The sequence below is a fragment of the Myotis myotis genome, unplaced genomic scaffold (genome assembly GCF_014108235.1).
Source record: "Myotis myotis isolate mMyoMyo1 unplaced genomic scaffold, mMyoMyo1.p scaffold_m19_p_16, whole genome shotgun sequence".
Lineage (NCBI taxonomy): Eukaryota > Metazoa > Chordata > Mammalia > Chiroptera > Vespertilionidae > Myotis > Myotis myotis.
The window spans coordinates 37,407,965-37,421,261 of NW_023416320.1; the positions used below are offsets into that span (position 1 = coordinate 37,407,965).

General features: G+C 34.7%; 1 protein-coding gene across 2 annotated transcripts in view; it reads right to left on the minus strand.

Moving 5' to 3' along the window:
- Positions 1-816: 816 nt before the first annotated feature.
- Positions 817-13,297, minus strand: part of TRAM1 (translocation associated membrane protein 1) — a 28,183-nt gene continuing 15,702 nt past the window's right edge. For both annotated transcript variants that reach the window (XM_036338505.1, XM_036338504.1), the window contains exons 7-11: positions 7,429-7,499; positions 7,233-7,337; positions 6,272-6,415; positions 5,812-5,969; positions 817-2,396 (exon numbers count right to left, since the gene is read on the minus strand). In XM_036338505.1, the coding sequence (XP_036194398.1) occupies positions 2,323-2,396; positions 5,812-5,969; positions 6,272-6,415; positions 7,233-7,337; positions 7,429-7,499 (552 nt within the window). In that variant the 3' untranslated portion in view covers positions 817-2,322. The remainder of the gene's footprint in view (positions 2,397-5,811; positions 5,970-6,271; positions 6,416-7,232; positions 7,338-7,428; positions 7,500-13,297) is intronic.

Sequence of the window (13,297 nt, forward strand, 5' to 3'; positions counted from 1 at the left end):
AGTGCAACCCTAATGTTTCCCACCAGGTTTTAACGTTTGCCCTGAGGTCAGGTGACAGTGGCAGCCTCTGCTGGGTCTGGAGACCAGGAAAGACAGACTTTGCTCAGAGCATTTGGGTGAAGAAGTATGATTTACAGTTACACTTGTGTATTTTAGTGTCTTGTAAAGTTTTAACTATGAATCAAGAGCTTTTTTTTTTCTTCCCCTAAACTAGGGATCCTCAAACTACAGCCCGCGGGCCACATGCAAATACAAATATTGTATTTGTTCCCGTTTTGTTTTTTTTTTAACTTCAAAATAAGATATGTGCAGTGTGCATAGGAATTTGTTCATAGTTTTTTTTTAAACTATAGTCCGGCCCTCCAACTGTCTGAGGGACAGTGAACTGGCCCCCCGTTTAAAAAGTTTGAGGACCCCTGCCCTAAACTCACAGCATATGCTGTAAAACACAAATGCTATAAGTAATTCCATGGAAAGAAGTTTCCACAATTAAATGAATTGGAAAACTGCATTTTATATCTATTGCCACCGTTCTTGGCGCATCAGAAAACACACCTGCATATAAAGGACTGAACAGTCCTGTAGTAAAGAAATACCGAAAGTTTATTTAACCCAGTAATTAATCCCTTAATTTGTTTGGTCATGAAGCATTTCCCCCCACAGTAGCCTCTAATCATGTTTTATAGAACATTTTTTGGGGAAAGGGTCTTCTAAATGTTTATCAAGAGTGCATTCTGTAAACGTGGTACATTTTAAAAAGTTTATATTCTAAAATAGCATGAAAACTTGTTAACAATGAAGAAAACATCCAGGATATAGGTTGTAAAAGTAAAAATTTTTTATTTTGATTGATTTCTCAATGAATGGTTCAATATAATGCCAGTTTTTAATGGCAAAAATTTGGTTCCAAACTCCATGATGCTACAGAGAGCTACTACTTTTCCTAGGAAGTAGGTAAACAGCTGGAAACAGAAAGCACGACTTCCTAGCAGCATGGCAACTTCTTACCTGCAGACCCAATAGCCTGCACCTTCTACACTCTAAACGGCACAAAGATGAGCTGGTGACAAAAGCGAGAAGTGGGGAACAAGACATGAACACAGAAAGGAGCAATGCATGTACGTAAAGACACAAAAATGCAAATACTCTAAGGATTTTAAAGGATAATTATAGAAAAGAGAACCAAAGATTTTACTCAAATGTTTTTTAGAGACTTTCTGTAGAGATACAAATATATATCTTTTTTTATCCAAAAATATGTTTTATACAGATAAATGCTTCTCAATTAAAGATGGGACCAAAGCTATAGTTGTAACATAAAGCACTATTTCCTTTTAAGACTATTTATCCACCTGAATCTTCAATTTTTTTAAGGTTAGTGTATTAAATGTTTTCCAAATAAAATTACCTGACATTCTTTTTATAGATATAAATCAAATAGGCATTATTTTTAGAAAGGGTCTGCAGGTTAAACATGTTCTTTTAAGATGCTGTGCATATTGAACTTATGACAAGCCCCATTAAGAATCATTATTAATAAACATATCAAAAAGGGCTATGTCAGATTTTCTTCTTTGTAGTAAATATTTAATTTTCTGATTTCCCATTTACAAGTGTTGAAAATGCACAAGAAAGATTTTACTTCACAAGTACTTTTATGTTAATAGAAGATATTTTGATTCAACAAATATGGCAAAAATCTCCACACTGTAACCAATAGTATGTTTTTTCCTTAAAAAAAAGAAAGGGATGTAACACTAACAACCACTACCTAAAAAATAAAGCACACTATTATTTTGGCGAATTTACAAATCTTTTTTTCCCTGGTGTAAAGGCTACAAAAATTCCTAAAAATTAGAGAACACTGAAAACATATTAAAGTTTGACATCCAACTTTATATTATTTCCATTTTACTCTGAAAGATAACTTAAAAAATATGACCTGGCTAGAAGAGGCCATCTTGCTAATATAAAAAATCAGTGAGACCAAGAAACTGTATCATTGATATGTAGAATTTTTGCAAATAGTTATCTCTCCAAATCATTAGAAAATGTTCAAAGATAAAAAATAAAGTAAAATATGGTGGTGGTCCCTAAACTATATTAAAGGCAAGTAGCTTAGTCTAAGCTAAGATATTTTTCTCACTCATAGTAATTATCCTCCCCTCAATTGCCCTTTAAAAATACATGAAACAGTACAATAGCGAGAATCAAAGAGCACAAACTGCATTTTTAAGAATAGGAAAAAAAAATCTCTAGTGCTGAAAGATATAGTACAAAGGAGATTTCTTTGGGGACATTAATCAATTGGATTATAATTCATTATGAAGATTTCTCTTTTCTATTACGAGGAGAGTCTGCTCCATTTGAAGTTACTGTTCCATTTACACCATTTTCTAAAAAGAAAAAAGAATCAGTGTTACCCTCTTTCATGAAGAAACACAAGTATCTTTATACATAAAGGTACCTTCAGAGAAGAAAATTTAAAATCCAATATATACTTTGATGCCCTTAGATAAAACATATTCACCAGTGCGTAATCTTTACTAGCATTTAACCCATCATAAAACCTGATTTAAACACTGAATTCAAAGAAGCAAATTAAAGGGAAAGTAACTATAATGTTATTAGATCTCAATAATAAAAAAAAAGTAACTACTATTGAAAGCAGAAAAAAGTGACTAAAGATTAACTCTAAAAAACAATTATAAGAATTTTTAAGTAGTCTGTAGAGCAGTGCTTTTGGTAGAAATAAAAACCCTTTCACATTTGATAGCAGATAAAGTTCTTGGGATTATGTTTCCTTATAACATACTAAAAGTTGGCATTTAGGATTGCTTATGTTTAAGAGTGTATCATGGCCTGGCCTGCTTGGCTCAGTGGTTGATTGTCGATCTATGAACCAGGAGGTCATGGTTCGATTCCTGGTCAGAGCACATGCCTGGGTTGCGGGCTTGATTCCCCACAAGGGTGTGCAGGAGGCAGCCAATCAATGATTCACTTTCATCACTGACTAGAGGTCCGGTGCACGAAATTCGTGCACGGGTAGGGTCCCTAGGCCTGGCCAGTGATAAGGGCCAATCGGGGCCTTCCGGCTGCCGACTGGGGCCTTCTTCGTTCTGTGCCACCCCCTGGTGGTCAGTGCACATCATAGTGAGCAATCGAGCTCCCGGTCAAATCCCCGCGGGGACAATTTGCATATTAGCCATATTATATACATACATATATATATACATATATACACATATATATGTATATATGTATATATATATATATATATATGTATATGTTTCTATTTCTCCCTCTGAAAAAACAACAACACTCTAGGTAATGGAAGGAGACATGACTTGGGGTAGTGAACACACAATACAATATATAGATGATGTGGTATAGAACTGCACACTGAAACCCATGTAATTTTACTAACCAAAGTCACCTCAATAAATTCAATAAAAAAGTAAAAACACAAAAAATAAAGATCACTCTCGATTAGACAGCTTTACTGGTGAATCCTTCCAAACATTCAAAAATAATGCTGATGTTACACAAAGGACAAATTGCCCAAGATTTTCTGTAAAGCTAGGGTAACCCTGATACCAAAATCTAACAAGACTATTTTACCAGAAGAAAAAAAGGAGAGAATTACAGGCCAATCTTTTACATGAACACAAATATAAAAATCCTAATAAAATATTAAAAGAAATCAATCTAGCAAAAATGATGTTATCATCATCAACTTGGGTTTATGCCAGGAATGCAAGATTGGATTTATATTTGATAATTAATACATTAAAAAATACACATCATTATCCTTTATGAATATAAATGTGAAAATGCTAAAAAAATAGAAAACCAAATCAAGCAACATCTTAAGAGTATTATATACCATGACCAAGTGAGATTTATCCCAGGAATGCACTGTTGACTGAACATTAAAAAATCAATTAATATAAGCTATGATATCAATAGAATAAAAGACAAAACCCATTTGATTATCCCAGTAGATGAAGAAAATGCAAGTGACAAAATTTAAAAGCCTTTCATAATAAAAAATATAATCGCACAGAAGGGAATTTTCTCAACCTGATAAAGACCATTTAGAAAAAACCCACAGGTAACATACTTAATGGTAAAAGACTGGATGCATTCCCCCTAAGATGAAAAACAAGGGGAGGAAGTCTGTCTGCTCTTGCCACTTCTATTTAAAAATTTTCTTGAGGTTCTAGCCAGGGTATTTGGTGAAAAAATGAAATAAAATGCATCCAGATTGGACAAGAAGTAGTAAAACATCCTCTATTTATAGATGACATGATCCTGTAAACTAAAAATGCAAAAACTACTAACATAATAAAATAATCTAATAAGTTCAGCAATGTTGCAGGATATAAGATCAATATGCAAAAATCAACTGTACTTCTACATACTGGCTATGAAAAATCCAAGACTGATATTAAAAAGATAGTTCTATTTGCAATAGCATAAAAAAAGAATAAAATGCTAAGAATAAATTTAACAGAAGCACAAGACAAACAACAAGAACTAAAATTTAGCTGAAAGAAATCAAAGATCCCTCCCACCCCAAATGGAAAGATATTTGGTTCATCCAAGGCATTCTACAGATACAAGGTAGTCCACATCAAAAGCTCAGTGAGCTTGTTTGCAGAAATTGACAAGGTGATCATAAAATTCATATGGAAATGCAAAGAACATAAAAAAATAACAAAGTATTTTAAAATAACAAATATGAACATAAAAAACATAAAACAGAATAACATAAAAAAGAATAAAAGTGGATGACTCACATTTCCTAATTTCAAAACTTACTATAAAGCTACAGTAATTCACACAGTGTGGGTACTGGCATAAGACTAGGTATAGAGATTAAGGAAAATAGAACTGAGAATCCAGAAATAAATTCTTACTTTTAAAATCAACTGATTTTCAACAAGAGCATCAAGACAATTCAATAGATTAGTCTTTTCAATACAAAGTGGATATACAAAACAATGATTATAAAATGGTGCAGCCACTTTGAAAAACAGTTTTAGCAGGCCCCCCAAATGGTAAATCTGTATTTACCATATGACCTAGCAATTATACTCATAGGTATATACCCAAGAGAATGAAAAACAGGTCATCAGACAACAACATGTACACAAATGTTTACTGCATTACTCATAACAGCCAAAAAGTGGGAACAACCCAGATATTCATCAATTAATAAACACTGGATATCCATACAATGGAATATTTGGCCATAAAAATCAATGAGTAGCAGCAGTACATGCTAAAACATGAATGAACCTTAAAAACATACTAACTTAAAGAAACCAGTTACAACAGATCACATATTGTATGATTCCATTTATATGAAATGTCCAGAACAAACAAGATCAAGCAATTAGATGTTATTAAATAAGACACACACACACACAAACTATTCCACTTGGAACGCAAGGGCAGATGGGAAAGAGCTGTAAAGAGGTTTTGTTTTTTAGTATGAGTAAGATGCTTGAAAGCACAAACTATCACTGAAACTACCCATATACTAATACACTGGCTTATAGTAGTTTGGAATAATCAAGTGGGGAAAGCTTCTGAGTCGACAGCTTTTGAGGGAAATAACTGACCCTAGGAAACCACCAAACTGTAGAATGGGGCAAGACTACCTTGCCTCTAATTTTGCTTAAAAGTAGAATACAATTTTCTCTATAGGATTTTAAATCTTAGTAACATTATAAATAAGCGCCAAAACATTTTTTTTTTTAGTGTTTTCTACTCCAGGTCTTTCATTGCTTACTGAATACAAACCTGTTCCTTTTCTAGATCTGCCCTTTGTCACTGTTGGCTTCTTCTTCACAGTTGGTGCCTGAAAAGTAGAATGTTCTCTCCACCTGCGAAGCTGAAAATTAATGAACTTCCACATCATGAATGCTTGGGTAATGCAAATCGATGCCAGAACAGCAATTCTGAGAATATGAAAAAATAAACAAAATATCAGAGTGCATCAAAACAATGCTACTTAAAAAAGTGGTCTATCTTGTTTTGATAGTATTAATTTAGTGCTGAATTCCCAAGTAATTATTCCATTAATAATTAATCCCAGAAGTTAAATAAATGGTTTGGCATTTAAATTTAGACATATAAAGCAGGTATGAAATGAAATGAGTATTTTCCCTAACCTCCATATTTTTTAGGTATTTCATGGCATAAACTGCTAATACATACTATACAGCTGTACAAAGTGAGAAAGATCTTAAATGGACTGTACCTTACGCCCAGCACGTTGAAGTTTCCAGTACTGAAATCCAGCTTCTGGTTCTCTGCTCTTGCAAGGCCAAAGCCAACAGTGAGTACTGAAAGAATTAAAGTCAGAAGTCTTCCCAAAACAAACAGAACTGCCCACAGAGAAAAGCTGGAAGAAAAATGTCATAAGTCAAATTCATAAAATTTCAACAATAAGAAAATATTCTAGTAGGAATCAGACTCTATTAAGTAAATGCATATTAAAACAACATTTGTTATTCTCCTGCAAAAATAATTCTGCAAGTAAAATATTTGGAAGATGCTGCATATCACACTCTCAGAGGTACACTGCATATCACACTCTCAGAGGTACACATTAGCATATTTAAGGTTCTAGGAGGTCCAGTAAAGAAATGTTTTATTTTTTGTTTGGCTAATCCTCTTTTTACTCCATAGAATGACCTTCACAACTCCTGGTATATATAGTAATTTTGAAAACTGGTGGAGAAAACACAACAAAAGCTGTGTTGTAAGTTAGGACCCCAATTCTCATTTAAGAGTCCTAGTTCTACTTTTTTTTTTTTTTTAAAGACTTTACACTCTTTACAATACCGCTTCAATTCTCTTTTCAATTCAATTTTCCCATCAAAATATTTTCATATTTTTAAGGTTATATAATCTATTATTTCATTTTCTTCTGAAAGTTCACTTTCTTATAATACCTCGTCCAAAAGAAAAACATGCATTAAGCAAGATTGGAGAAGTTAGAAAAGTATACTCAAAAAGCCTTCAGGATTACAAGTTCCCACATAATATCTCTCCAGCTAAAAAAAGACTCCATTTAGAGAAAATACCCACCTGAGTTTCATTTTATTTAAAGCTGCTACTAACAACGTATAAAGTAATATAGCTGCCCACAGGATGGGCCTTGGCAACATAGGCACTGGCTTTAATTACAACAGAAACAGAATGGCTAACCAACTTACCCTTTCTGATACTTTTCATCAGTGAAATAAAACAGGCGGGAAATGTGGAAAAGAAATTCCACAAAATAATGTGGCACCAAAAGAACAAGTCCTAGATGATTCAAGCTGTTAAAAGAACAAATTTAAAATGTAAAGGTTACTTATCAACTAAGACAGATTAGCATACGATACACACCCAAGAAAAATCCTAACTTACTTCAAAAGATAAGCTCCGGCAATGTGAAAGAGGTACAGACCTATGTAGACAAGCTGCCGAGGAATATCCTCCTGTAAACAGAAAACTGCATTGTAGGTGAAACGTGCTGACATATTTCTGTTCCTTAGGAGCACTGTGGTAGGGTGAGAAATGGACTATCAGAGAGGACCTGAGGGTATTCTGCCACTTGCACCCTACCCCAACTGCTCGTCCCAATCAGCAGCATAATTTAGCAAGTCATTTAATTTCGTTTGGCTTCAGCTACCTCATCTGTAACGTGTGACTAGTACTTGGGTTTGCCTGAGTCAGATGAATTCAAAATCCCTTGCATGCTAAGATCTATAGTTCTTTTGATAATAAACATTTATTAGATGACACACTATTAATACCCATGATAATGTCCTTCTAATATTAAAATTGCTATGGTTAGAGGTAGAGAGGCTTTTGTTTTACCTAAAACAGTATTTACATTTTTTAGGTCATGCTTTTCATTCCTTTCACTATCAGTTATAGTCACTAAAACCAAAAGTTAAAATTTTATCTTCTCACTTAGGATACTATCTAATTGTTTATTCTTCCTTCTTTTGTTAATAACCCTCTAAGCCACATATCCACATTGAATTCTGCTTCTCTTTTATTCTCCCATAGTCCTAGAAGTCTAGTTATCTTAGAAACAGTGTTTTTTAAAAATGTAAGTCAAGCCCTAGCCGGTCTGGCTCAGTGGACAGAATGCCAGCCTGAGGACTGAAGGGTCCCAGGTTCAATTCCAGTCAAGGACACATGCCCAAGTTGTATGCTTGGTTCAAGTGGGGGCATGCAGAAGGTAGCCGATCAATGATTATCTCATCATTGATGTTTCCAACTCTCTCTCCCTCTCCCTTCTTCTCTGAAATCAATAAAAATATAAAATAAATAAATAAAAAATGTAAGACATACTAGTGGATCATAAAATCAATTTAGGGAGTCACACTAACCTCTTCTAAAATATGAAATGGAGCCCTAGCTGGTTTGGCTCAGTGGATAGAGCGTTGGCCTGTGGACTGAAGGGTCCCGGGCTCAACTCCGGTCAAGGGCGCATGCCCGGGTTGCAGGCTCGATCCCCAGAGGGGGATGTGCAGGAGGCAGCTGATCAATGATTCTCTCTCATCATTGATGTTTCTCTCTCTCCCTCGCTCTTCCTCTCTGAAATCAATAAAAAACATTTTTAAAAAAGAACAAATGATTAAAAAACAACCCTATAAGAATTAAAAAAAAAAAAAAAGAATAGAAAATGCTAGAGTATAGAGTAAGCACACTGTATCGTTTCATGAAAATTTTATTCCAGATTTTATACACACACACACACACACACACACACACAGAATCATGACATAAAATCTAGTTTTCATTTTGGGTTGCAGTGAAAAATATTTGTAAAATACAGTGATGGACCCAATAAATACTTGCTAATTTATGAAATGCCTGTACCTTGCATTTCTACTCTCCTAATTTTGGCAGTTTTCCCTATACAGTTATCCTGTGGCATTTCCAAAGTTCATTTACACCACTTTGAGTTTATGGAAGCCCTACATTAGCATCTGCTTTCATAACCGAAAGAAATCCCAATAGGATTATATAAAAAATGGCCACAAGTGAAGAGCATTTAGCATGTCTGGCAGTGAGACTTAGAGAAGAGCAGGTAGACCCCCAAGCTCCTTCCCCAGGAACTACATCCAGCATCTCAGCATGGAGCCACCATAGCTTTGAACTGTGTCTAAGAGCATCTGTGCTTTATCTTGAGTTACTTTGTGCAGCCATTAGCAAGGTAATTGCTGCTTTGCTTTGTGGCATTTCTTTTTATGAAAGAAATAGAGCACTCTATTTTTGGATAGTGGGAGAAACCCGCGTGTGTGTGTGTGTGTGTGTGTGTGTGTGTGTGTATATATATATATATGGCTATGTTAGTCTTTTCAGTAGAGTTACTTCATCGAGTCTTCTGAGAAAGAGTAGAAATTTTATAAGTGTAGTTTTGAACTTGAAAACTCTCCTCTAGTAATAATGGTACAAAGATCAAGTGTTAAAGGTGGAACATAAGACAGTCTAATGGTCCTATAGACATAACTATGTTTGGGGACTTTCAGGGAAAATTCCTGGACATAATGCCAGGTTTATAGTGGTTTGTACAACGGAGAGAGAAGTATCTTTGAGAATAAGCAGTCTTAAGGTCCTTTCCAAATGATTTTCTACTTCTGATAATATTTCTCCTTACCAAAGGAGAGAAGAGAACTTCTTTCTTCTGTTATAATCACTTCAGAACAGCTCAGTTATAAATGTAATTTGATATGCTATATAGATGCTTGATATATGATATGCTATATGATTTTATGTAAACTTTTCCTATCAGGAATCAGAAATGAGGCTTTACTTATTTGTTTGTTGAGAGATTAACAAACATTTATGCCCGAGCCAGATGGCTCAGGTGATTATTGTCCCATACACCAAAAAGGTTGCGGGTTCGATTCCCGGTCAGAGCATATACATAGGTTGTGGGTTTGATCCCCAGTTGGGACGAGTACAAAGTACCCGATCGATGTTCCTCTCTCTCTAAAATCAACAAACATATCCTTGGGTAAAGATGAAAAGAAAAAAAAAAGTTAAACGTTTTTATACTTGAATGGAAAAATATATAATGAAAATGTGTTAGAAAAGCTTGTTTATATATTCTTAATGCTAATGGTCATGTAGTTTACATAAGAATGAAATAATGAAATGACTTAAAATTCTGATTCTAATGTTTGAAGGAAAATAATAAATATAGAACACTAAGTCAAACCAAATTCTAAAATTATGAATAACTTCAAGTGACATTTTTGGTTGTTATTCTAACTACTTTTAATTAGAAAGGTCTGCCATATACTTTAGTGAATTTCTATTTTTCTAAAAAAATGCTTTCTTAACTATACTGTACTACAAAACAAACTTTACTTTAAACTGAGCATTACATATATGCCAAAACATAAGGCAAAGCTCACTCCTTAAATCACAGATGGAGCCATCTCATACTTAAATCTTTCCAAAGCTCTCACAGTATAGTAATCTATACTGATAATAGCCTTAAAAACCTTAGTCAAGCCCTAGCCAGTTTGGCTCAGTGGACAGAAAGAGCATCGGCCTGAATGTTCAATTCCGGTCAAGGGCACATGCCTTGGTTGTGGGCTCGATCCCCAGTGTGGGGCATACAGGACATAGCCAATCAATGATTCTTTCTCATCACTGATGTTTCTATCTCTCTCTCCCTCTCCTGAAATCAATAAAGACATCTTAAAAAAAAAAAATCTTTAGTCAATATAATTTCTAAATGCTTATAGAGGTTTAATGGAGGAATCAGTAAGACAGAAGTAAAGATAGTATAGTTTGAAACAATGAACCTAGATGATTCAAAAAGTGGCTCTAATGATGAATGACATATTAACAAGTTTGCATTTGAAAAGTGTGAATATAATTTTCAAGAAGTAGGAATGGGGAAAAAAGCATTATTCTAATTTAATATACTTTCTATTATACACAATTATATGTATGTATAATTAAATTAAATAAACTAAATACCAGAAATAAAACATTTGGTTGTTTCATCCATACTTCCCTGAAACTTCATATATTCAATTTGGCTAAGAAATTACATTTTGGCCGAACCGGTTTGGCTCAGTGGATAGAGCATCGGCCTGCGGACTCAAGGGTCCCAGGTTCGATTCCGGTCAAGGGCATGTACCTTGGTTGCGGGCACATCCTCACTGGGGGGCGTGCAGGAGGCAGCTGATCGATGTTTCTCTCTCTCATCGATGTTTCTAACTCTCTTCCCTCTCCCTTCTTCTCTGTAAAAAATCAATAAAATATATTTAAAAAAAAGAAAAGAAAAGAAAAAGAAAAAGAAATTACATTTTGGCCTGGCTGGTGTGACTCAGTGTTTGAGCATCAACTTATGAACCAGGTGGTCACGGTTGGATTCCTGGTCAGGTTTCAGGCTCAATCCCCGGTAGGGGGTGTGCAGGACGCAGCCAATCAATGATTCTCTCATTGATGTTTCTATCTCCCTCTCCCTCTCCCTTCCTGTCTGGAATGAATAAAAATATATTTTAAAAAAGGAAATTATATTTTGAATCTTTTCATAGGCAAAATGGAGGATTGTTGTTTATATTGAAGCACATATATTATATGTAATTAAAATACTCTCAAGAAAAACTGAGTTATTCATGACTAACATACCTCTTGAACTGCTAACAGTGTTCCGTTCTTTCTTCACTTCTCTGTAGAATTGTTTCAAAACTATCACTATGCTAGTTTCTTCCAGTAAAGATTTCTTCCAAAAATAATTTTCTGAGTAAATTTTAAGAAACTGTTTAACATATATACAGCTGTTACTTTCAAATTATGTTAATTACTTGAAACAGTTACTTTTGACTGTAATATGTAGGTGTTAAAAATAGTTTCAGTTAAGTTCTAAGTTATGCAAATTATTCCATAAAAATTAGATTGCATTTCTGGAGAAATGCCATCTGGCAGGAACTGATAAGAACTAAAATGAACAATTATTTTGAAAGATCCCTATTTACTTACATGATCAATGACCAACTATAGAATATGGATTAATAGTAAAACCCAGAGGTATGGGTATACAAGTATATGAAGAAAGCTTTCAATACTTGAGCCCTGGCACTAAGACATCAAGAAACTATGCTTTTCAGCAGCACTGTCCTAAAGCACTTTCTGCAAGGATGGAAACTTCTCCATCTCTGCTATCCAAAATGGCAGTGTTGCCGAAACCGGTTTGGCTCGGTGGATAGAGCGTCGGCCTGCGGACTGAAGGGTCCCAGGTTCGATTCCGGTCAAGGGCATGTGCCTGGGTTGCGGGCACTTCCCCAGTGGGAAATGTGCAGGAGGCAGCTGATCGGTGTTTCTCTCTCATCGATGTTTCTAACTCTCTGTCTCCCTCCCTTCCTCTCTGTAAAAAATCAATAAAATATATTTAAAAAAAAACAAAAAACAAAAAAAACAAAATGGCAGTGTAGCCACATGCAGCTAATGGGAATCTGAGATAGGCCTCGTGTGACCAAGAAAGTGAATTTTGTTTTTATTACATTTTAAATGGGACCAGTGGCTACTGTTTGGACAGCGTAGCTCTAGGACATCCATGGTTCACACTGAGAGCTTACTGAATATGGAAGGGCTACTGGAAATTGGGAGTCTACAAATTTTATCTTCAGACAATTTGATATCAAAGGTTTTATGGATCATCATCCTAATCCTTACAATCAACTTAACTAGAAAAAACATTCTACTTTATAAAAGAAAAAAACATAATGTGGTGCTGTTTTTTCATGGTAGCAGACACATCAATATGACAACCACATAGAACACAAAAAAACACAAACACAAAACAGCAGTAAATCAAAACACTATACTCATGAAATCTTTGTAGCACATATAGAAAGAAGTGACTGTGGTGATTGAGGAGGCAGAGATAAACTGGTCACTGGAAGGGTTGTTACATTTCTATTTGGGAAAGCTTCTTAAAGACAATGAAAAAATGTTTTAAATGTGGAAAATGTATACATATGTACATATAAAATAGGGGGTTAAATGAATCCTCACGTAACCATAACCCAGCTTCAATAGTTGTTAACTCATGAGCAAACTTGCTTCATCCTTATCTTCATCCATGTACAATTTCATATATGGGAATTTTAAAATAATCTCTCCCCCCAAAAGGGAATAAAAGTGCTTCATTAACTTACCATAGGGAAAAGGTATTCCAGGAAAAAGAACTGATGTGCTGGGGTTATAAAATTAGAGATTAATGGGAATAAGGCACAGGAGAGAGCAGAATGAAAGG